The 25,657-nt window shown below is 45.5% G+C and overlaps 1 protein-coding gene across 2 annotated transcripts in view; it reads right to left on the reverse strand.

The window, feature by feature from the left end:
- Positions 1-25,657, reverse strand: part of SETBP1 (SET binding protein 1) — a 264,875-nt gene that overhangs the window by 238,171 nt on the left and 1,047 nt on the right. For both annotated transcript variants that reach the window (XM_065656408.1, XM_065656407.1), the window contains exon 2: positions 9,200-9,860. In XM_065656408.1, coding sequence (XP_065512480.1) covers positions 9,200-9,691 — 492 coding nt within the window. In that variant the 5' untranslated portion in view covers positions 9,692-9,860. The remainder of the gene's footprint in view (positions 1-9,199; positions 9,861-25,657) is intronic.

The following is a 25,657-nucleotide window of genomic DNA, read 5'->3' on the forward strand; positions in this document are numbered from 1 at the left end:
TTAGAAATTACAGTGTAGGCTGTACCTTGAAGGTATGAGGAAACTATTTTCTACGTATCTTCCTGGGAAGCCCTTGTAAAGCATATTACAAAAGCACCCTTTCACAGAAGCACCAGTTGGGGAACTAGCAACATCGCCTCACGGTGAAGCAAGAGCGTGATCGGTGGTGATACATCTGAGTGTCCACTGCTTAGCCCCCTCCTCATCAGACAGAGACATCAGCAAGCAGAGAGGGGCCATGGCCTTTGGCTCATTTGCTTGTGCCACCGCATTCCTCCTGAGAACGTTGGGCAAGGCAAAATTACCCGCAAATCCCCTCCAGGCTGATTCTCATCTTTCAGCCGTGTGGATGGAGAGCGGCTCCCATGAAGCTAAAACACTCTGAAGTGCTGAAATTCCTCAACGAACCACCCAGCTTTATAGTGATCAAGTTGTTGTAACACTGATGTCAATAAAAGATACCATCTCTCTCTACAAACCTTGCCACCCAGGTGAGACAAAGAGCCATGAGAAACTGATGAGAAGATAATGAGTCCTCCAATAAATATTCCTCTTTTGACTCTTACCACATTTTAGGGTTTACAGACCAGAAGAGACTATTAAGGGCATCTAGATCGATTGATTGCTTGCTGGCCTCAAAACTCCACCCCCTTCCTTTCTGCATCAAGCCCTAACTCCTCTTTGAGATAAATTTTATTTTTAAGCTACTAGTGAAGACACAGAGAGTTAATAATTTTGAAAAAAATTCACCAGTTTCAACGACAGGTAGAAGAGGACTGGCTTCCAGAAGGGCTGTGCTTGAAGATCAGGCCACCACCTGGGAAACTCAGTTGTATCATGTTTAAGCAATCACAAGGCAATAAAAAAGGCTCAAATGTTACAGTGGCCAGCGACGGGTTCCTTGTGTGAGTCACTTAATCTCATTACTCTGTTTCACATACTGTACTAAGAGACAAGATAGTTTCATTTCTCCTCCTTTTATTTCTACAGAGCTTGTGATCTTCTTGCAGGAGGACAGGCTCTCCCAATGTCTTCACACAGGACCCACCACAATAGACAACAACGTGCAATACGAACATGAGACACATCTTAAAACAAGCCTGGTAGAAGCATGCTTAGTTCTGCAAATACAGCTGCAGTTGACTGTCCTTCTTGAATGACCATGTCCTCACATTCAGCAATGCTATCTTCCACAGTGGCCACAGTCCAAGTCGCATCTCAAATATACAACCTTATTTCTGCAGTAAGACACCTTAGACCTTCTGCTGTCCTTTTCACTGCTGGACCACAGTTCCAGGAAAAACAAAACGAAACAAAACAAAACAAAACAAAACAATAATAAGACAGTATTTTGCTTAATTCCACCCTGGAGAAGCAGAATCTTTTCTAGGCTGTCCATCCTACCTGGGAGCAGTGTCCTGCTACTGGTGCATGCACCATGGCTTGAGAATCCTTCTCCTAATAGCATCTGCCTGCAGCTGGGAGTCCAAATATACTCATGATGTAGAAATAGCACTTCATGTCCTGAAATGAAGGAGCCAAGTGCCACTGGTCTATTCCATGGTAGAGGTCATGGCAGAAACGGAAAATAATGCTCTTACAAAAACACAGGCTAACTGGACTTGTCCTAGAGGGTCATGTATCAAATGGAATAATTTTAAGGTTCAAGAGTTGGAAAAGTCTCAGGGTTAAAAAACAAAACAATGCATGTTTACTCTGGATATTTTTAGACTGGTTTCCTAAGGAAACAAGGCTAACGTGATCACATTGTATTTGTGTGTATGTGAATGCACACACAAACTCCTTGCCTGCCTGCATGACTCTTTCCTCAATATTTTTTGAATATTTTGACCAATTTTGATCAAAATTGATGAAAGAAAAGAAATCGTTGAGACAGGATATTCAAAAACATTTTGTGCAAACTGTTCCCTGGCTAGAAGAAAGAGATGTCTGATGGGCTCCCAAAGAAGGCTTGGCCAGCAAGTTAACTCATCATCAGACACCAGAGAAGGCACATAAGAGGAAAGTGGTCAGCAATCAACTTTCACAAGTTTCAGTGCTCAAACAAAAAAAAAAAAACAAAAAAAACCCCAAAAAACAAAACAAAACAAAACAAAACCAAAAAAAAGAAAAAAAAGAAAAAAAAAAGAAGACAAGTTGAGGGCACCGGGTGAAGCCCTCCTTCCATTCAAAGAAACTCAAGATGAGTCCATCACGTAGTCCCACTGACTACACAGGGGAATACAGGCAGCGAGAAGCCCGGATGGGAATGAAGCATGTGAAGGATTAGACCTGACCTGAGGGGGCTAGCTGTGTGTGTGTGTGTGAAAAATTGACTGAAGATGAAAAAGCTGGAGGTAAATCAGAAGGTGTCTGTGGTCAAGCATGCCTGGAAGAAGAGGAGAGGGAGTACTGCGTGCAAAAGTTGATGCTGGAAGAATATGAACATGTGCATGAAAGACTGACATGCATCTCAAAATCTCTCTGTGAATGAAGACACAACCAGTATGGATGTTTGTGTCTCTGGGTGCATGTGCCAACGCATCACACCTCCAGCACATCTCTGCTTACCTGGAGGCCACGGTGCTATGGAAACAACCAACATGCACTGACTTGGTCGAGCCCTCACAAGGCTGCTGGGAGCAGCATACATCCCCTCCACTGGTCCAGTGGTGAGGACTGTGGGTCCTCCAACCAGACCCCCATCTTCCCTGCACTGATCCCAGTTGCTTCCCCACTAAAGCCCTGCAGCATGTCCTCAACCCCCAAACCAGCAGTGGGGACATTTTTTCACAGTTTGAAAAGAGAGGTGCAGCACAAACAAACAAGGAAGTGTCACAGAGAGCCATCGAAACTCTGCCATGGGAGGGACTGCTGCAAAACAAAACCTGTCCTCGACACGGATGGCCTCCACAAACCCTGGTCATATAGCAGCTGATCAAATACAGTAAGTCTTCCTTATTCGGTGCAACAAGTTAGGCAGTAAAAGCCTACTTAGATTTCCCCAGACTATCCTTTCACTGCCAGTCATTTACTCCTTTAATAAACACTTGACTACATGCAAGAAAAAAAGTCACAATTCTTTGGGAGCGGACAGACATTGAGGGATGGGGATCTGCTGGCTCAGATAAAGCACTGAGCTGGAGAAAAAAACTCTGCCTTATTCCTGTCGCAAGATATCTATGACACAATGCAAGGCAGACAGTGGTCCAGCAGGCTTTGGAGAAGGAGAAGGAGAAGGAGGAGAAGAAGGAGAAGGAGAAGGAGAAGGAGAAGGAGAAGGAGAAGGAGAAGGAGAAGGAGAAGGAGAAGGAAGGGTAAGAGCTGGGATCCAGCCCTCCCTGCTCTCCACAGGAAGGGCTGAACAACCTTCAAGAGGAACCAGCCTCCTCAGGGTGACTGCTGGGGGCCCAAGAAGACTCAGCTCCCAGTCTGGGCACCTCAGGTTCTTCCAAGGACTAAGATGAATATGGGCCTGGGTGGTTCTCAGCTTGTAGTGAAACAGGTCTCCTAAGCTCTGAAGTTTTTCCCAAGAAATTCATTCCTGCTCTTATTTTAGGGGGAGCCTGAGGTAGCTGTGGTGAGAGGACACTGACCTGCAGCTGTTTCATCTGTACCTTCAACAACATGGTAGAAAGAAAAACTAGACAAAAAGAAACCTGGGATGAATAGCAAAGAGCCAAATTTGTGTAGCTATGCACCCATACGTTTGTGTAGAACGACTGTAAAAATGCCAGCAGTGTTGTGACTGTCAGAGTAGCTCTGAGTTGGTCATCCAGCTGCTGAAAAAACAGTTTCACTTTACACGCAACTAGAAGACTCCTCATCGTGCTGGCATTTCTGTGACTCTGCTGCTACCCCACAACCTGGGCAGGGGCTGAGGCCTACACTCCTGGTGTGAGCCTCAGGGACCTGCCACCAGCATCACCTAGAGCAGCTTCAAGGCTTTGTTAAGCAAGAATGGGCACCAAACCAATACAGGCCAGTCTGAAGGGACTCCATCCTTTGGGGGGAAAAAAAAAGGAAAAAGAAAAAAAATCAAAGTCTGTCACTTCATGCGGGTATCACCGCAAGTGTGCAAGTGCCTCCTCCTCCTTGCTAAAACACAGGCAGCACAGGGAGCAGGCGCTTACTTCAACTCCCTGAGCCACGTTTGGGATCGCAATAGGAAGAGCTGACTCAGAAGACATCTCACACGGGGATGCCCTTAGCAAAGAGGAATAAGCATGCACTATGAGCAATTGGATGACCATGCACATAAATCACCAGGGAGAGAAGTCCAGCACAAGGATAATCTGACAAGAGCTGCGGATGCACATGAGAACCTGCAGGGAAAGCGCAACGTGCGGTCAGGGATGCAAAGAAGGGGGAAGGAGAGGCGGGGAATCATCCATGATCTGGAAGAAGGAGGGGTGCAAGGGGAAGCGCATGCCCATGAGTCCTCAAGGAAAGGTGAATTGCAGGAGAAAGCTGCCTGTGTGGGGTAGAGGAAAGGAACACAATGAATTAAATTTCGAGGGGAAAAGTGCTAGAACCACTTCCTGCAGAGAAACAGCAAATACCTACAGGAACTCAAAGGGAAAAAAAATGTTGTAAGAAAATCCAAGGATAGAGTTTCCTCTGACTGCAAACAAGGAAGCTTTACTTCCAGTTGACTTGCTGCCACTTATCTCTCAGTGATAGAATGCATTCACTCATTATAAGCTCTCAAAAAAACACAGTGCAATAACAATTACAAAAAATTGAGTTTATGTCCCCCAAAGCAGGACAGTATGTGTATGGTGGAAGCTCCAAAGAAACTTTGTCAGGCTATGCTTAAAGAAAGAAGGGAGGGGAATGAGGTGTTTACAGATACAAGGAAATAGACAGGACAGCAAATGAAGGGGGCGGAGGCGAAGGTAATAAAACAAAACCAGGGAAATACTGCTCATCTGGGGCTTGTTAAATGCTACATGACAAGCAGGGAATGCTGATGGATTGTTTCACTGCATTTAGTGCCATGCTTTCAGTGCCCTTCCACACTGACAGCGTATTTCCTTATCCAAAGGAAAAGACACCTTTAGTGATGCTGAGGCCACAGGACTTGAGCAATCTTGATGCAGGTGGGAAAGCAGCAGCTGCAGGGCTGGCAGGACATCCTGTGGGCTCCTGGATTTTTTCTTCCCTCCCTCTCCAATCAAACTAAATGAAATGGAGTCATCTGCGGGTTTAGAAGTGGCAAGGGTTTAGCTCACTCCATCCCAGGCGCCAAGGGGCTGAAATAAGAGCAAACGCACACAGAGCATTTGTGCACTTTCCAGTTGCTGCACAGACATCTCAAGTTGTGATCCACCTTCTGAGTAGTCCCAGAAAAGCGGTTAGGAAACTACCTTCACTCTTATTTGCAAGAAGGGGAAGCCGATATGAAACTTGGCATGGTCACAACTTTTTTTTTTTTTTTTTTTTTTAAAAAAGAAAAAAAAAAAAAGATGTTGGGTTGCAGCCAAACATTCAAGCTGGCAGACCAGAGGTTCCCAACTCTGATGCTCTCACCCTCTGCCTCCCTCCCTGCTCCCGGGCATCAGCAACCGCACCCAGCAAGATCCTCTTCTGGATTCCCTCCCCTCCCATTCATGATCACATAACATCCCCAGGGTGATTGCTCACACAGAAAAGCAACATGACGAAAGTATTTAATGTATGTTTACATCTTTTAATATAGTGTAGCAGCTGGAATCGAAGGCAAAAAAGACTGGTCTCAGCATATGAGCGGCATGGCTCTGTGCAGATCCCCCTCCTAATCACTGCTGCTCCCTGGACTACAGCTTTAGAAATTAGGCGCTAGCCCCTATTGCCTAATTAGCAGAGCAGTGGAAAGCTTAGGAACAGGCATATCTTCTTCCTCCCTAAGTGGCCACTGAATAAATGCCATATCCCCAGTTCACAGCCCCTTTTTACATTGCTGGCATTACCAGTCCTTTGTGTACCCACATGCTGTTACTTAAATTGCTTCCATGTTTTCATTACTTGCCCTCTGTGCTATGTGTATTGAAACTCCTGCAAGAATGCTGAAGTGGTATTTCAAAGCACTGGGGAGTACTGGAGATGTGTCTGAAATTATTATGCAACAAACTTAAGTGATTTTTCAAGTCCTGATAGAGTTTGCTCCTCCTCAGAGGGGAAAGATAAATTGAGGTGCTACTCCATGAGGTGCAGGACAACCCACCCAACCAACTGGAGATGTAACACAGCACTTGCAGCTCAGGTTGTGCTCAGGTCTCCATCATTACATATGGGTCTATGGAGCCCCTATATGGGCCCTGCATCCATAAGCAAGGTGGTAAACTCAAAGAATGGTGCTGCTCCCATGTGCAAAGGAAATGTGTACATTGGGCCAAACTCTCCCAGCAAAAAAATCCAAAATCGATGGGGGACAGTGGAGTGATGCCAGCTGAAGGTCTGCCTCACTGGTTTAAATGTGTTGTTCACTGCTGCTGCTACTGGTAGCTGCTTTTCTGGAATTTGTGCTGATTAAAGCAACAGGCAATCAAACAGCCTAACTCTGAAATATCACAACAGCCAGAATCATTTAAATGTGACAATAACTTTTTCCTTTTAGCCACTACCGCAGCTCTCAATGGTTCTGCAAGTACATGCAGAAGGTACCTGCATGCTCTTCTCTTGCAGGGAAACCCACAGCTGGATTAGACAGCTTCAGCTCCATTCCACTTTCACCTTGCTCTTTCACAAAAAAATCTCCATAACTGCCATGAGACACACACAGCGGCCTTGAAAGCAATCGTGCTCCCAGCATGGGAACCCTTCTCCTACCGATTTCCAGCCTTCCTCTCCTGTGGTGCCTTTCATCACCCCTTGATACTATATGTTCCTGCAACCCACAAGCTAAGAGGCAGTTGTGTGCAAAAATCCCTTTGGCTGCAGGGATGCAGGTTGCCTCTCATCATGGTGATGCAGGCTACAGGTCTCCAGGCACCAAACCCCTTGAGATCGCTGGGCTGGGGTCTTCCAGATCCCTGCTGGGGACTCCTGTGCCGCAGCCCCAGCTCAGCAGCTGCCGCACGGCAGCCGTTGGGTGTTATGCTAATGGATGCGCTGGTGCGGCAACCCTCTCCCCATCTGCTCAGAGCATCCACCTGCTGGGGTTTTTGTTTTGTTTTAATGGCCAGATTAGGCCAGTGCTGTCACAAAGCGCTTCCAGCCTGTGCATAGGGTATGAACACAGCATCAGCCGGCTCAGACCTCACAGCACACGTGCAAGCTGGACGCAGCCACATTTGGGCCATGATCTGCTTTTTTTTCAGACTCTTTATCCTTCTGCAATTAAAGTCTCACCCTGAGTGTGACCACACTACGAGGTGCTTTTGGTTGTTGTTGGGATTGGTTTTTATTTTTGCACGTAGTTTCTTTATAGTTATCTTTACTTATTTAACCTTTTTGGATGTCCATGTGGAGGAACGAGCATACCTTCCATACCCATATGACTGGGTGATAAATCGAAATGAAAGCTCTGATTTCTAAGCAGTCGTATTCTCCATGGTCCATGTACTGTAGGCAGAGGTTTGCAAGTCCTTTTTTCTCTCTGCATGGCCACAGAGGCATTGGTTGTGATGCCTTTGCTGTCACTGAGCACGGTCTCACACAACCACTAGTTCCCCTGAGACCTCTGCAAGTATTCAGGGGGGAACGAGGACTGGAAATAAGACATTGTCCAGTGCTAAGAAGACAGCCCATCCTTCCCAATAGGTATTACACTGTATTACAGGGCCAAACCTCTGCTCTGCTAGAAAAGAACAATTTTTTTCATGCACATGGAGTATGCCTTTTGGTAGGATTCTAAGGAAAAAATCCCCTTGATTTTGGGGTTTTTTTTCAAGGTCAGCTTCTAAGACAAGTACTCTCAGAGTGAGCCATGTTAATCTCTCTGGGCTCTGCCTTGAGTCATTGGAAAATATTGATGTTCAAAAAGTGATTTAGAGTTACCAGATTTTTGGTCTGAGTCAGTCTGCTGAGGAGACTGTCTCCAGGGACAGCCATTGGCAATTAACCTCCTCAAGGACTAAAGTAGCCATTTGAACATCCACCACATGTACAAGTTGAGGGACAAGTGGGGACCTTCTGCACAGCAAGGGATCCAAGCTGCATGAGCAGCAAAGCCAAGTCTTCACCCCGAGCTCTCATCAGCGGACACCTACATCCCAGATGACTTTGTCCAGGTTTTGGAGATACTTGTCAGCCTATCAGCAAATCTGGGTTGCTGACTGAACTCATCATGATGCCTGCGTATTTCTAAGGAGGCAGAGGTGAAGTGTTTGTATTATGATAAAGCCTCAAGCTGACCAAAGCTCCTTTGTCCGACACCTATGACAGAAACCAACACTATACCCAAAATAACAAGAGCAGTCTCTAGGTGTCTGTCCCCTCACCAGTGCTGCTTAAAACACTTCAACTAAATTTGTTTTAAAGAATAAGTGTAGGGCACATCACTGAAAAATCAAGCCAACAGCAAAACAAAATGTGCTCCTGAAAACAGCTCCTACAAAGAAAGGATTTTCTTTCTTTCCCCCTCCCTCTCCTGTACTACATTAAAAAAAAAAAAAAAAAATCAATTTTTACCCAAACTTAAAAGTACCAAAAATTTTCCTCCAGAAGGATATTTCAAGAAAATGATACGTATCTGGAAGAAAATGAGACTTATAATGGAAGTATTTTCTGAAGCATAACTATAGTGTTGCTAGCACAATGCTGTAATCAAGAATAATGAAGCCCTTCACACAGTATACAGGAATGGTTTCAATTGTTCGCTGTGCACATACCTGTATTTTAAAAATGTAGTTGAAAGCTTTAAATGTGAAAAGACTCGAGCATTAGCACTCAGACACAAAGCAGTTTAGAAATGGGCTCCTTCATTTATCACTCATGTAATGATCAATCTTAAATCTCAATTACACACAAAAATAGAAGAGGCCCGGCTGAACTTTTGATCCCTTCTGAATTGGTTCCTCTGAAGGATAGTTCAAGATCATCCCTGCAGCATACACAGGATGATACGTGGTCTGTATTACCTCCTCTGCGGCCAAGCAGGGCTTTGCAAACCTTGCCAAGGTTCTGCCACAGACACAAACTGTTTGAGCAGGTTTAATCCTACCCTCTCCCTCTGTTTTCAGGAGAAAAGGAAAATACAGGAAAAAATAGGACTTACCTTCTTTTTGGAGTGTGACCTGTCCTCCTCTTTAGCTGTTTTGCTGTTTTTCCCAGCTCTGGAAAACTTCTGCTCCCCAGGCTGCTTGATGGTGATTTTGATCTCAGGAGGGCAAATGTAGTTCTCCAAGTTCTTTGGAGGCTTCTTGGCTCTCTTGGTGGTCTGGATCTTTAATTTTAAACTCCCCTCCGTGAAGTTAGCCTCCTTGATGGAAAACTCCTGCTCCTCCAGGCCGTCTCCTGCCACCCATTTCTCGCTGTCTGCATTGGAAGTGGAATCCACGTCTCTCCCAGAACCCAGCTCATCCTCTTCCTCGGGCTCCAACCTCTCTCCGCTCACCGGGATCCCTTTCCCTGAGCCCGTCGCTGGCAGCATCGTCTCCCCTGTGCAGCCTGAGGCAGGCAGAGGCTTCACAGAGGTGACGGTGGCTGGCAGAAAGTCTGCCTCTCCCCCTCTTTGCCGGGAGCTGCCCAAAGTCTCCCTGGGCTCCATAGCAAGACTGCAACACCCTGGAGTTTTATCAGAGGGAAGGGGAGCGCGGGAGGGGATGAGGATAGCAAGGGCAAGTACAATCCTGGGGAATGAATGGTAACTGTCTGCCGAGTTCAACGTCCTGATCGCCCAGAGGCTGGAAAGAGCTCAGAAGAGACCAAATCTGCCACTGTCAAAAGAAAGAAGAAGAAAAAAAGGAAGTTAGCACACGTACATGTACAGAACATGAGTGTGGAGATGACTGAGATGGGTCACTCCTGGGCTTCCCCTGCAGCATCTCAAAGGCTTTCTTTGAAGCAAAATGGGAACCGAGGATGGCCAGTGTTTCTGAGGGCTGGATCTGGTATAGCTAAGTGAGGAACTATAGCCATGTGTGTTGCTAAGTTGATGAAAATGAATATAAAAAAACCCAACAAAAATGGTGTATAAATGCAAACATTTTCAACTCTGGACTTGGGAAACAGATGAGGGGGTAACCAATTCTCCACACCCATGAAACTCTTCATTATTTCAACGTGCTTGTGGTCACAGGGATTTTTAGGGGGAAACTAAAACAGAGGCAGACGCTTGCCTAAGGTTAAACAAGAACTCAGTGGTCAGAGCACAGGAGACACGGTGTTGCCCTGTGAATCAGACAGAATCTTCAAACCCCTTATTTCCCCACTTCCCAAGCAAGAAAGCGATGCCCTTGTCTGCCAGCTGTTCTGACCGTGCTTTGGATGAGTTATTCAGTACATGCTGGGCCAGGCACACACTGCCTGCAGCCCAAGATGCTCCCTGGGATGCTGAAAGTGTCAGATGACCCACTTGGGTCTTTCGCAAGGGCAGGTCAGGGACCTCAGTATTGAGAGTAATGGAGAAAACCTAAACTCAATGTTTTCCAGAGTGCCTCATGCCCTTGGGTACCAGGTCTGCTCTATGACAAAGGTTTGGATTAACTGAAGAAACAACTGTGCTCTCACTCTTTCAAATGTGGGCTTTATCTAAAACATCATAGATTGGACCCTTTGAGATGGAAGTACTTGTATTTAGTATCTTAGAAAATCTTGGTCAAAGTCAGTGGGAGAAGCTGTGAATGTTCAATCGAGGCAATAGATATATCACTCGATACAGAAAGACTAAACCAAATACCAAGCACTTGGTTAAAAGAAAAAAAGGAATACATGTAAGGCATTTTCAAAGGTGTTGAGGTGCTTTCATACACCTTCCCTAAAATCCCGCATAGAGCCACCGCCTTACCCTACCCATCACGGTAAGCCAGTTTAGGCTACAAAATTACCAGAAGAATATCTCAGAGAGAAACAAAGGTTTTTTTGCTACTTTAGCAGAAACAGTTCACCAGTGGATCAGAGGAGCATCAGTTCTGGCATGCAGAGAAGGAAAGAAAAAGGCAGTGCCAGGAGTAGGTGCTGGGGGTGCAGAACTACTCCTTCAGCAGTCATTCCCTGCGAGATTAGCTCTGCTCCACTGCCAAACCCCACCCCTTCACCAACTGCAAGCAAGATCTGAGCACAGCCAGGGATTTCCCAGGCCATTCTTGGTAGCAATAAACTGTAAAGGGGAAACAAAAACTGATCTTGCTACCTATCACCAAATAATAACAACACTGTCAGTGTAGACTATTCTACTTTAAAGCACAGCTCATCAAGAAAAATCACATGCCCTCATACAACTTGCTTCTTTCTGCTTTTTAAAAATACTTTGCATGAGTTGAAATTCAAAAAGAAGTAACAACAAGTACCTTTTATTAGTTGTATATCCATATTTCCACTGGACTATGGCCATGGGTCACTTGTCTGACCCTGGCATATATGACTACTAATGGAAAGTCTTAAGCACCCTAGAGCTCCATGACATCACTGGGTGACCTCCATCCAGGTCCAAGCAGACACAAATTCAAATAAAATTCCCATAAATAGTACAAGATGATAGCCCAAGCAAAAAAATCAAACCAAAACAAAACAAAAAAAAACACACAACAAAACAAACTGTCATGGAGCCTGAACTACCAACTGGCCTTAGAAGTGGTTTTTGTAGTTCACAAGAGATAGAAGTACACCATAAAAACACTTATGCTTAAGTTGCACATCTTCGGGCAATAGGGAGGAGACTCATTTCCCAGAGCTGCTGCCACTGGTCTCATTTAAGGTGATCTTGAAGAACTAACAGACTCAAGGTCTCCTGCACACCTGCCTTGACTCACCCTGTGGTCAGCAAGTCTCTCCATTTCACCACCTGTGAAACAAGTATAACGCTTACCTCATTCAAACCCATTGTAGGGTGGGTTAGTTAATGCCCTTGCATAGTTTTGAGCCCAAGTGTTTACTGTGTGGTAGTCACTAATTACCAACACAATCAGTACATTAAAGCCACCCAGTTGCAAGAGGCTGCTCCACCTAATTGACCGACCTTGCACCTCGCCTCTCCTTTGCCCCTATGGAGGTGATGGGAGTCAGAGTTACCTTCCTCTTCCAACCAGGCCAATCAAAAAAAAAAAAAAAAAAAGCCATCCTATTTATCTGCCATTTTGTATTGTTAATCTCCTTGGAGAGGGACGCAATGTACACACACTCCTCGGCTGCAACACAAACATAAGGTGGTAAAAGCTCGGTGGTGCAGCATTCCAGGGAGTTACTGCTCTGGTATGCACGCATGTACAATGGGCACTCTGTGCTGGCCTCCACCCACAGGCTTTTAACCTCTCTCACTGCTGGTAAAAAAAGAGCAGACTTCTGGCATACAGCATCTAGCTCAGCAGGCAGGGCAGCAGGAAGAGCCCACAGCCACCCAGGGCACAGAGAAGGGACCACAGCCACTGGCATAATGAACCAGCTCCCTTGGGAACTTGTGTCAAGTGGGGCCTGACACGAACTCATGGTTCTGAGCTGGGAAGGGTCTTTCAGGTTTAGAACCATTACCTAATGTTTTATGGAGGTTGAATAAAACACTAGGTTTCTTCTCCAAAGACTGGGTGTAGGTCTTAGACCTCAGCTCTGGGTCATGATGCCTAAAAATACTCACCCTGCTTGGCTATGTGTCTCCAGGTCGGTACAAAAAAGCCACAGATGAATAAAGTCATTGCATTACACTCATGTCAGGTGAGCTCGTGCTAAATCCGCCTTAAAATCCCGCTTGAAAATATCAGCCTCCTGTTCTACTGACAGCCTGCAGATGATGATATCACCAGACCCGCAGGTAGCAACAAATAACCTTGCACTCAAACACCAAGCAGAATTAACTGGTTCATTGTTTTAGATATCTCCTTACTCTCCTCCAGGGTTAACAGTTAAATGACTTGGGTGCAGGGACATTATACTTGTCTTTCTTGTTTGGGCAGGCTACCCGTACCTCAACTAATTAGAGAACCTCACTTCAGGCTTCTGAATGTGTAACCTCTTTTGGAAACCTCCTCATCTCCCCTCTCCAGGCTGCCTTCAAGCAGAAGCGCCGAAGGGAGGGCAATGAACATTTTTCCTCCAGCACCACTTCTGCCTTAACTGACAATGTGCAGATCTGGGAATCTAGGGAGGAAGTGGATTTTCCAGGAGACCTCTAGCTCTATTTTAAACACCCAAGAGATGGAGGCAGTCTAGACTTCGAAGTGTTTACCTAAACTGCCCTTCCAGGCCTCCAAGGCTCACCAGCATCAAGTCTTGTTCAATAAGCAACTACAGAGGCATTTTACCATCCAGATTAAGCTCCCAGAGGAAAGCGTTACTGCAGACTTCCTGCAGTCAAGTTAAATTTGAGGAGGATAATTCACAGGTGAATGACAACAAATTTCACAGAAGTTGGCATTAGCTCTTAATTAGAGAGAGATTCGTGCTTCCTCTGATAAGTACTGAGAAATAATCAAATGCCTTCATGCTCAGCCTTGCTATGGCTTCTCATACATCTTTTATCAGCTCCTCTGGGCACCTCAAACACACTTCTGGAGGCAAAGACCTGAAGTACAAGACCTTCCTTTGGGTCATACTGGATATCTCCCAGTAAGGGCTCTGAATACGCTCCCTTCTCCAGCCTGAGGCAACTCCTTGAGTATTCACATACCAGGGCTATAATAAAATTAAACTGAAAATTTGCTGGGGAGAAAAACAAAAGTGAGAGCCCACCGTAGCAGGGGAGACACCCACCTATTTGGTATTCTGCATGAAATGAAAGTGGGAACAATACTTGGCACGGCTTTTGCCTTACGCACAGAAGCAACCACATTAGTAAGAAGCAAACACTGATTAGACAAATGCAAACAAGCCCAGTTCAGCTGCCCAGTGTTTGTGCTGTTGCTCTGATTTGCTCGAGTACTGGGAGCACCAGCAGAGAGCTCAGGGTAATATTAAGAGATGCTGCCCAATTCCCCTAGTACACTAATCCCAGCCATACCTGTAGCTACTGAAAATGCTTTAATTTTACCCATAGAGTCCAAAAAAGTTTTATTGAACAGATTCAAGTGAGGGGAAACAGAGGCACAAGCCTGAGAGTGTCATAGTGAATGTGACTTGGAGATCGCATCTTCTCAAACCCCACGTCTATCATGTTGCCTTTGGATCTCACATTCTCTCATGTGACGTACAGTTAAATCCCTAATCACTGCAAAATGTCAGAAATCCTGGAAGCCTCTTTACACTCCATCTTTTAAGAACCATTCACCACAAAGCACTGGAGGCTATACAGCAATATTTAATGATGAGCTATCACCTTTCACTCCAAAGATTCCCAGGTTGCTTCCTTGATTATATATGCCATGGATGAAATGCAGCTGCCTCTGGGGCAGAGGCCAATGGACAACCCACATTACACCCGAGGGAAAGTTTTGATCAGAAATCTGCTTTTATGAGAAATGTCAGTGAAACTTCAGAAACCATCATGGGACATAAAGACCCAACAGCCTGGCATGCAGCAAGCTGCACTGAACTCAGTTAACCCACATTAAGAATACAATAAACAAACAAATAAACAAACAAACAAACCAACAAACCACAAATAAAACAAAACAAGTCCAACCTATTTATTCATTATTGTTTTACAAAAAACCTAGGAATTTCAAGTGTGGTTGTGGTCATGGTTCATGCACTGCCAGATCACCAGCAGCACAAGTTGGATGAAGATCAGGAACAGGCATCTGATCATACTTTTATGGAATGCACCAGAGCACACGAGATGGGAGTTAAGCCTTTCTTCATGACAACTTAAAGGCGGTTCCAGAGGATGGGTGACACATGTGAGCCATGAAGCCAGTGTGGTGCAGACAAGTGACACAGTATGATGGGACACAAAGTCTGCTGGTATAAAATTAAGCCACAGCAATTTTTCTTTTTTTTTTTTTATTAAACAAATTTGAACCAGGAGAATGAGTTTATAGTGGATCAATATCACACACCAGCACCTTTGTGAATCTGATGCTCAGATTCAGAGCCCTGGAGCTAGATTATCACATCTTTGGACCACAATCTTAGATACTTCCTGTGACCATGATACTCTGAAAGAACAACCCAGCTCTGGCAAGAAGCTAGAAAAATGACTATGACAGCTATTTTCCATCCATGCTATAGATCCCATAGGAAACACCCTCTCCCTTTCATCTGCTTTGTGTCAATGAGGACAGAAACAAGGTAGAAGGATTCCCCCTTCAAGCAAAGCAAATGAACATCATCTCAATAAAGAATCGGAGATGGCCTGGTGATGTCCAGATCCTGACCAGACACAGCACTGAGCACCCTGCCTTAGGTAACCCTGGGCTGAGCAGCATGGTCGACTGGACAATCTCCAGAGACCCCTCCAACCCCAGACATTCTGTGCTTCTGTGATGTGGGTTTTTTTTGCTCTCTATCTCCAGTGCTGAGCAAATTGGTCTCTCTACTGCATGACAATTTTAAATACGCTGCTAAAATTCCTGCCTATGATATAACCAGATATAGGCATTTATAAAATAGATGTGAGTATACAACAGATACAGTATGAAATCCTCAGCTGAGAAGAATAATTGCGAGAAGACTGACCATATGTGAATGCCTGTAATCCACAGATTTTTTATAAAAAATAACTAACTAACCATGGCATGTGATTCATTGACTGGGTGAGTTAGATGCACAGGGGTTTACACAGAAGAAAGGTGCTTCATCTCCATGTGGTTGCCTTGCCTCCAACACTGCTTTTGTTCCAGTCCTTACACCTCTGCCTCTGATTTTGCATGGGTTATGCAAGGGATTTCTCCAAAGCAAAGGGATGAAAGCTCTCCCAGATGTGGTCTATCCACATGAAAACAAGGAGCAAGGATTAATGGTGGTTACCAGAACAGTAGAATGTAATCTTCACTTGTTTCTATTGGATTGGCCTGCCTCTAAGTGATACCAGCCCTCTGCATCCCCACCAGCATGACTGAGTAATACTGACTGATGGCTCTGCCCCAGCGTGTTGAAGTCCGGCAAAAGGAGCCAGGAAAAATCACACTGGAGGGGAAAAGACAAGGTAACTCAAAGATCTCTCATAGCCAGATGAGGCTGAAAGCATCCTCCCAAGATAAAGAGGCAGAAATAAATGAAAGTCCAAGCATATCCATAATTACAAAAGCATGTAAGTGTGCACATTACATATATGTGTATCCGTCTTCTCAACATAGAGGCATTAAGAGGAGATTACAGAATCATATTTGACTCCATAATTAGGTTTGAGACTCCATAATTAGATCAGATAGTCACCTTTTCTATGTAAATAACTAACTATCATACAGCACTGAAAGGAGGGCCAACTGAATGATTAAACAACTGACACGGCCATAAATCACAAGGCCCATAAAAGCAACACTGCATAAGGTACAGCTGTGGTGACAGCCAGCGTAGCAAAGCACCCATCTGTGGTAGGACAAGAGATGCCCATCATGTTACCCAAGGATTTTACGAGCTCCTGCCTGAGAACGGTGCCAAGGTTTTATAAATCTACTCAGTTACAACCTCAAGCTGTATCTGACTGTTGGGAAAGGGAGTATGGTCACCAGACCTGTAAGCACCTTCTCATGCTGTCTTCTGGTCTCTAATGGACCAACCTCATCCCACTTGTGCTCTCTGAGACAAATGCTGCTGCAGGACTGCTGTAAAACGGGGTTCAGTTCAATGGATTTACATTTCTGAATCAAGGAATAGTGTTTGATCCCAATGACATCAAGAGTTGGTGTGTTATTTTTACCCATCGCCCTTGTGAAGAATAGGCCTCCAGGACATTAGAAAACAGAATGAGATGCCAACTGTGCTCCAGCTCATTACACCACAAAGAGCCAACCAAGGAGATTCATCAGATCAATACCAGTTGCTGAGCTCCCAGACAAAGCGTCATAATCAAACATAATCAAAGGTGACTTCTGAGGTGATTCAAGAGAATACCATGAGCAGTATACTGGTTGCAGCAGTGTGTGGCACTACAAGGATAAAACTTTTTCCATTAACAACAGTCATAAAACCCTTTGGGGAAAAGTGTCAATATCCATGAGTAGAGGACTTCAAATTCTTACTCCATTCTAGCCGGCTCTTGCCAAGTGCACCATCCTGGAGGTAGTGGCAGCCACTCCAGGCTACAAATGGAAAGTTTTATGGGCATTTAGGGAAAGGTTATTGGCACAGAGATCAGCCACAGAAAGCAAAACTCTGCACAGTTCCATCATCTGTGTTACCAAACTTTCCTAGATCAGCTCTGCTCTTGGAGAGCTGCCATCAGACACAGTAGCCTTCTTCTAACACCGTTGTGCTAGGGCAACAATCTCTCCTTCTCTCTCTAACCAAACATTTCCCTCTGCACCCTGAAACATGTGGAAAATTATTTCTTTATATAAATCACTAATAAGAGGTTTATTTTTATTTATGGCTGCTGCCACAGGACTCATCTTTCCTCCTTTTCTTTTTTTTTTCCTTCTCCTCCATTATTTCATTTTCACTTGCACAAGTGCCAAATACACCAGCTTTCCCTCCCTTCAGGAAAAACAAAGAAATAAATAAAATAAAACAATGCATCTGATAGGGAATGCACCAGGTTTTGGCTCAGCATCCATTCCTCAGAGCCATAAGCAATGGCACAAGGAGGACCAAAAAGGCTTTCGTCCAGGATCTATCCTGTGCCCAGTCTAGAGGCTGTATAAACAACACATCCCATGTTACTCAATTCTATGTTCTTCAAATGAGGTTAGGAATAAGAAAGGTTGGATTTTTTTCCATGCAGGCTTGCACTGTGCATTTCCATGCTAAGTAAGTGGTGGTATCTTGCTTGGTGCCGTATAACGTACCAAGCATCCTCAGCATCAATGGGGGACTGTGGGGAAATAGGGCATGCAAGAAGAAGAGTAATAATTTGGGATATTTAGAGGAAGGCATTGAGACTGCTTTGCCTTGCAAAACATGTTAGTCCTTTGGCTTTGAGCAAGGAGGAATGTCTGGGTCAGCAAAAAAAAAGAAGTGCCTTTAAAACCTCATGGATTGCAGAAGAAAAAGCAGAAGGCAAAAGCAGCGCTGAACACAAGCAGGTGCGACTGGATGCGCACAGGGCAAAGAGCAGCACATGGTGCCGGGACAGCGACTTTAAGAGGCATAAACCTTAGTCTGAAGCATGCTGGTGGGAAGACCCGAGGCCAGGAATAAAGACAAGGTAACAGACAGCTGCTATGGGCAAAGGAAAGGAAAAGCTTCACCTCCAATGAGGCTGAAGAGGAAGTGGTTACAGAAGTGCTGGGAGAAGTTGAGTCAGACGGGAGAGAAAAGCCTGCTGAGTACCTGCATGCCCAAAAAGTCTCTCCAGCTGAACCACTTCACCATGCTCTCTGTGCAGCTTTGCACACGTTTGACTCCCTCTCTCACTCAATCCAAACAGGACTGGGAGGATGAGGTTCATGACTCAAATATCTGTTTAAGCAGGGCTATGACTTTGGGTTGCTATTCCCTTGTAATGCCACTGACTTCAGGAGGATGTTAGAGGTCACAATAGGGTCAGAATTCAGTGGAACCCAAGGTTAAGTCATTCATGGGTGCCTCCTCTCTGTGTTGATGACATATGGGTCTCTGTAGCCTAATCTGAGTCCTTCACTTAGGTATCAACCAAGCAAAGTTTTGCCTGTGGGCTCTGATGGGTCAAGAGACCCCTGAACTAAGGCATCCATACTGGTGATGGATGCAGGTTTGGATCAGGTCCCAGTGCCTACCTAGGGCCATATTGCAGCTTATTGTTATTTCACTGTTGCTCACACTATTTTTTTCAGAGGTTTTCCTCAAGGGCCCTGGGAGGTGTCTTCACCAAGCTAAGCCCGAAGAAAATGTTCTGGCCTGAAAACCACACTTAAAAGTTGGCATGTTTTAAGAGCAGATCTGTCTTCAACCCTCATAAATGGAAGGAAGAGCAGGACCTGTGTTCCTGCGACTACCTCCTATGGTACAGAACTGAGATCTAATGTAAATCAACACCTATAGCAAATGACATTTGTTACATTTATCCAGCAGTATTTGTAGGGACAGTGCCTCTCTGTTTAAGTCAACTGACTGAAAGATCTCAATCAACTTTAGGATGCCTACAATGACAATTAAATTGTCATGGCTTTGGAAATGGTGACCTCCATTTTTTTTTGTAGCACTTACACACCAAAAGAAGACAGAGGCCTTCAACAAGCCCTATGTTTATATTCATTTATCAGCTCAAAGTCCAGTAGGTTAGACTGCTGCCCTCTTTAAAAGCATGTGGTTAGAATAATTTAAAAGGGAAAAGTGGTTCCTATTCTTCATTTTTTCTGAATAAATTGGGAAAAATAAGGAACAACTGACAGCTGGAGAGAATTTACTCAGCCTTTCAGGAAGCAAATTGCTATCAAGTAAAGAGAAAGCATGACATTTTTCAGCCCATTAGGTGAAGGTTTGTGGAAGTTAAAAGGACATGAATATATGGGTTAATATTTTAAACTGGTTTGCAACCTTAGGAACAATGGGCATGTATAATAACACTTTGCCCAGATTGCTGCTGTAATGCTTTACTATATACAGTCCTGTTCGAACACCTACTAAACTGTCCCAGTTAAGCTTCACATCTCTGATCCCTTCTCAGAAAGAACTGAGGAATTCAGAAGAGAATTATTCCCTTGTACAGAATTCTATTGAATCTCCACTATAGAGCTCCATAGGAAGTTTTTAGAGAAAAGAAACCAAAAAAAAAGCCACAGGAAGGATTTCCTTGTCTAGCAAACAAGGATTTCAGAGGAGTTTTGGAGGAAACCCCATTGCATTCTCCAAAGCCAAAAGTCTAGCAAGACTCAAGGAGAGGTAGGCATGGATCACAGTATCACTCCAGAATATGCTAGGTCTGGAAACACACAGGGAAGCTGGGCCAGTATCCAAGCCTTAAAAATCACGTCAGTAGGATACCCAGGATATGTGGATGCATATGGAGGAAAGACATGTTTGTAACGCCTTGCAGCTTGACCTCTGGTTTTAGTATCATCATTTTCTCCCTTCCGTCTTAAAACCAACTTTCCCATCTGCTAAAATACCAGGACAGAAACTGAATGATTCATTGTACACATATACATCTCTCATTTTTAAAGGTTAAGGCTTACAAAAATATCAAAGTAACATAAAACCTCAGGCTTCCAATCTTTAACCCATCTCTAATTTTGAGGTATTTAACTGAGCCCTGGGTTACCCCATGCTTGCCTACCACACATTCTTCTGAACAGCTTTCCCAAGTGCTATTACAGGAGACACCATGCTACAGTGGAGGGAACTTTCTTCTCATCACTGCCACATTCACAGAGCCTTTAACTGCCCAGGACTGCACAGCAAATTCACAGCAATTCACTCCCTCAGAAACAGTGAGAAGTCAAATAAGTCGTACCCACAACAGCTTTTAGCTACCACTCCAGTGCTCCACTCTGCCAGGCATTTGCATCCCAATATATCATGTACCGCAGAGCTGAGCCTTGGGCCATGCTGTGCTCTGGTATTCACCAGCGTGGGTCAGAGCCTCACCACCACCTTCTGACCTTGTCTTGGCATGGAAATTGGCTTTTCCACACATTGAGCTTGTTTTCAAAAAAAGTGCATCAGACTCACCAGCCCTACATAGGAAAGACAACTCAGGCTCATCCTTACCATCTACATAACTCCTTTTCCCCTGCAAAACCCCTGCACTGGGTGCACACATACATGAGCCCCACCACTGTCACCACTCAAAAGCAAGAGTAAACCTGACCCTGGGATCTGTGAGCGACACCAGTGACCGTATTCCCAGGGTACTTCTCTGGCCACCTTCCTGTTTTGGCACCTTGTGCTTCAGCCTCATCACTTTCCCCTTCACTTCTGAAGTCAGCAGACTCATCGCCACACACTGCCAAGAGCACAGGGGTTGGGTGGACAGGCAGCTGGACAAAGATCATAGGGATACAGAGGCCCGAGACCTCTCAAAGATTCCCAGCTGGACTGGGAAGTAAACTAGAGCTGTAAAGATCATAATCAAGCCTGGATCAAATCCTCCCAATCCTCGGGCTGTTTGAGGTCCAGAGTTTCAATTTGGCCTTCTGGAGAGAGAGGTGACTAACCTGAGAACAGGTCGAAATTTTCAATTTCTTAAAAGACAACAAAAGCCTAAATGAAATAATGTCAGAAAATTGGTTTTCATATCCAGCTGCCCCATAGTTTACAGTAAAAGCTCATCATTGTGTTCGGACAGTCCGTGCTGCAAAGTAAATCCAATTCCAAAAGGGCAAAATAGCCCCTAACTCTGCTCTCTCTCAAGAGCTGATAAATAGAAATTACCACCTCCTACTTCCTCCACATATTTCCTCAGCTCTGAAAAACAAGCTGCATTATTCTCTGACTGCTTTTATTCAATCTAAGAAATGATTTTGCCTTCCTTTTTTTTTTCTTTTTTCCTTTTGCCCCCACCTATTTATCCCACTCACTTTTCTCTCTCTATAACCAGTTAAATGAGAATGCAGAATTCAGGTGCCTGTTGGGGACCTGCGCATCTTCCCAGCATCTAGCAGGTCTCTAAAAGCAGGTCTGAAGACGCAATGAACTTTTGAAGCTGTATCAAGCGAAGCCTTCACATTGGGAGAAGGAGAAAGAAACCATCTCTAAGGGTTTGAGTACACCTCAGTTGCAACTGTGTTAACAATGCAAAGAAGGCAAAGCAGTCCTAACCTTTAAAGTTTGGAAATCGTTTTCAGATCTGACAGTCCCCCCGGGCTAAAACCTGGAGCTGAGGAGTTTTAAAGCCCATCTTTAATCAACATGAAAATTTCCACAAAGGGTGAGTCATTTTATTTCCTCAACAATAACGGGAAAAGAAAATCTTTTTTTAAAATTATTTTTTATTTATCAAGTTGGAAAAATAGAAAGCAACAAGAACAGAACCTATAACAGCAAAACCAGTCCCAGTAGAAACACAAGCCCTACAATAAAACACTGGGAACCTTCTCCGCTGAAGTTCTCTCACAGATTCTTGCACTTTTGCTAGGCTTTGGACTAGCTCTAAACCTTCAATAGCTGCTGCACTAAGAGTGCCCAGACTTCCCAGCAATGAGGCTAGATCTTGCCATGCATTTCATCTGGCCCCCTGGCTTCTTTATGCACATATCTGCTGGCCTTGACTCATAATCAAATGTATGCTTAACTGCGGCACTTACACACTCAAAACGGTGTGTGCCTATATGTTCTGGTAGGCAAAAATGACATGCCAAATTTTCTGAATATGGCCTAAATCTCATTAAGTTGGCCCTACTGTGGGCCATGGATCACAGAGCACATTTTTGCAGTTATTAATGCTGCCTTTCAACATCTTCACAGAAGCACAGATCACAGATAGTCCAGAGATGGGTAGCTAACAGGGAGCAGGAAAGACCCCCTAGGCATACAATTAAACAAATCGGTCATCAATTTACTGGGAGAGCTTTCATTTGCATCACAGAAATCTGCTGAAGCCCAGAACTGTTTTTACGTGGTTCATTAGACAATAGCCTTTCTTGCTACTAGTTGGGTCAAGAGTCAAAACTGCTGTGTAATTGCAAGACTTGGAGCACAAGGCCAGAGTTTTTCAGTCCTGAAGGGTGTTGTCCAAAGGGGAAAGAAAACAGAAGGGAAAGATTATGTGTGAGCAATTGAGTCCTACTGAGAGGGGCAAAAAAAAAAAAAAAAGTCACTGAAACTGGGATTAGCCAAATCTTGTAATGGAAAACAAGATCCCCGTTGGTAAACTGGCACTTACACCTATGAGATGTGCATGCTGGGGGAAAGGAGCTCAAAGGATGGGTCAAAACAGACCAGAAGAGGAGATTAAACAGCATCTGAAGCCAAAAAAATGATGGTTGGACCTTTTCAAGCATTTAACTCCTTGAGTTAATTAAGCATATGGCAATAGCAGTTATTTAAAAAGAACAGTTCCCAACTTAATCAAAGTACATTATTGGAAGTGATACTGAGCAACCTCAGTAGAGAAAACCAGTAAATATCAATTCAAGCTCAGTTATTATTATTATTAATAATAAATCATGGCCACTGTTTCTTTTGTTTGCCAACAACTAGCATAGTTTATGGCTCTACACAAACCTAACACACCATTTTATTACATTTCAGAGAATGCATCCTTCTAAAATGATAATGTGTTAATAATCTATGCTGGGCTTTTTGGCAGGAACCAAAGAGCTCAAACAACTTGAAATAACATCAGCAAAAAATTATTTATTCCCCATCCCTAGCTGCAGAGAAAACAGAGGTTTTCTTGGCTCGGTTACTTCTCAATAGATTTCTGGTTTCAATTAAAACTTTGAGTCTGAGAAGTTAGGAAAAAAAAAAAAAAAGCCAAAGCCAATAAGAGATGGAAAAGAAGTCTCCATTCACTGAATGTTTCTGCCTCTTTTTTTTCCCCTGCTTTTAGATAACCCTTCTGAGCTAAGATCACAGATTAAAGTACAACTTCATTGTTTGGAGAGGTGTTTCTCCTTTCAGCTAAAAAACAAATGGGAGATGAAAAACGTTTCTCCTTTGAGCAGAAGGAGCTGCTGACTGAGCGGAGTAATCTCAGCGAAGGCCGAGGAAGTGCAGAAAGGTGTGGGTGAAATGGCCATTTGCACATTTTCCCTGATAGACATTTTTTTCTCCCATCTGCGATAAAAGGTCTTAGACACTTGTTTCCTCAGGTTTGTGCTATCGCTGCCTAACGTTAGATGGCCGATTATATCATTACTGTAGCCTGCACCAAGTTAGTCCTGGCTGCAGGGGCTGTCGGATCAATAATTGTTCCCATTTGGGTCCATAATATTCAACACGGGATTGGATTTGCCAGCAGTCCTTTACCCCTGAAATCCTCCTGTCAATACGAAAAGGATCAAATTACTTTCCCTGACAGCAGAGGACTAGCAGGCTCAGCGCTTTGCTCGCCTCGCACATCCTTTGCGGTTTGACAGATGGACACACCAGGCACCCCGGCGGGTCCCCCCGCCCGGTCCGGCCCGGACCCGGCACGGCCACCGCGGCTAATGAAACACCTCTGCTTGCGGGGGGAGCAGCCCTGCCCGGCTCCCCAAGGCCTCCCCCCCATCCCCGCCGGTCGCATTGGTGTGTGGCGGACTCCTCCCAGTGCCCAGCTCGGCTCGCCTTGCTCACGGCAGCCGCCTGCCCTCACTCCCCAACCCCGCGGCGGGGGCACCGCCATCCCTCCCAGCACCTGGATGGGTTGGCAATGCACACACCCCCCCCGGCTCCCCAGCCGCCTCCCCATGCACACTCTCCTCCTCCGCGAGGAAACCACCCGCATCTCTCCTTGAAAACCCGCCCGTGGACGGGGGACCTGCCCGCCGGGGGGTGTCGGGCAGGATCCCCCCCACCTCAGGCGGCCGCTCCCGGCGGCGAAGTGCCCTTTTAGCATCAGGCGTCAGGCCCGAGATTATCAGGGCCGTTTATTTGAAGCGGAAACGAATCGGAAATCCTTCTCTCAACTGCCTTTTTAGACACATAAATATACACAGGCAGGGGCAGGCAGCGCGGGGACCACCAGTGCCCGGTGTGATGCACACACACGCTCACACACTCACACGCACCGGGAAACAAGGGCGGGAGGGGGGCCCCGCCTCGCCGGAGGGACCTGATTTCCCACTGCCCGCCGGGGAGACCCGGCGAGGAAGGGGTGTGAGTGTCTGAGCGTGTGTGTGCATGTGTGTGAGAGTGTGAGTGCGTGTGTGTGTGTGTGCACGGAGGTGGGCAGGGAGCCTTGCGCCAGGGCTGGAGTTGACAATAGCCGCCCGCGGCTACAGGCTGCGTTTTGTCTCCCCCCCCGCCCCCCAATACAAACACCTCCCGCCTCCCCCCGATAATATCGGCGATATTCAAACCGCCCAAAGCTGAACTCCACTTCCACCCGGGGGGAGGGGGGAGAGGGACCACCGGGATCCTGGGGGCGGCAATCACCCGCTTATTAATAACGATTATTAAGACGCCTCACTTCACCACCGAGCAGGGGGAGAAGGGGGTCCCGCATTGCTAATTACTCCCCCCCCTTTTCCACCCCCACGCGCCCCCCCCCCCACTTCTTTGCTCCTGCAAATAGCTGCTTTTCGAGGCTGAGTGTCCTTTTCAATGTCAAAACAAGCGCGGGGCCGCGGCGGCCTCCGCGGGGCAGCGGCGCTTCCCGCGCCCCCCCGCACCCAGCGCCCAGCATCGCCGCGGACCCCCAAGCACACACACACACACACACACTCACACACACACACAAATCCCCATAAGGTTACGATGTTGCTCTCTAGCTCCACTTAACCTGCAATTTACGAAGCGGAGGGGGCTCCCCCCCTCTCCTTTCCACACGCACACACATAGCTGCCACCTACCCCCGGCACCGTCGAGGAAACACTTACAGGCTAGCAAAGCAGGGCGGGGGGGGGATATGAAGGGGTAAACACGTTATACGAACTCCTAAAAAATTTGCAACCCCTTCCCAGCAGCAAGGTCTTAAAACATC

This window comes from Caloenas nicobarica, chromosome Z, assembly GCF_036013445.1.
Source record: "Caloenas nicobarica isolate bCalNic1 chromosome Z, bCalNic1.hap1, whole genome shotgun sequence".
Classification (NCBI taxonomy): domain Eukaryota; kingdom Metazoa; phylum Chordata; class Aves; order Columbiformes; family Columbidae; genus Caloenas; species Caloenas nicobarica.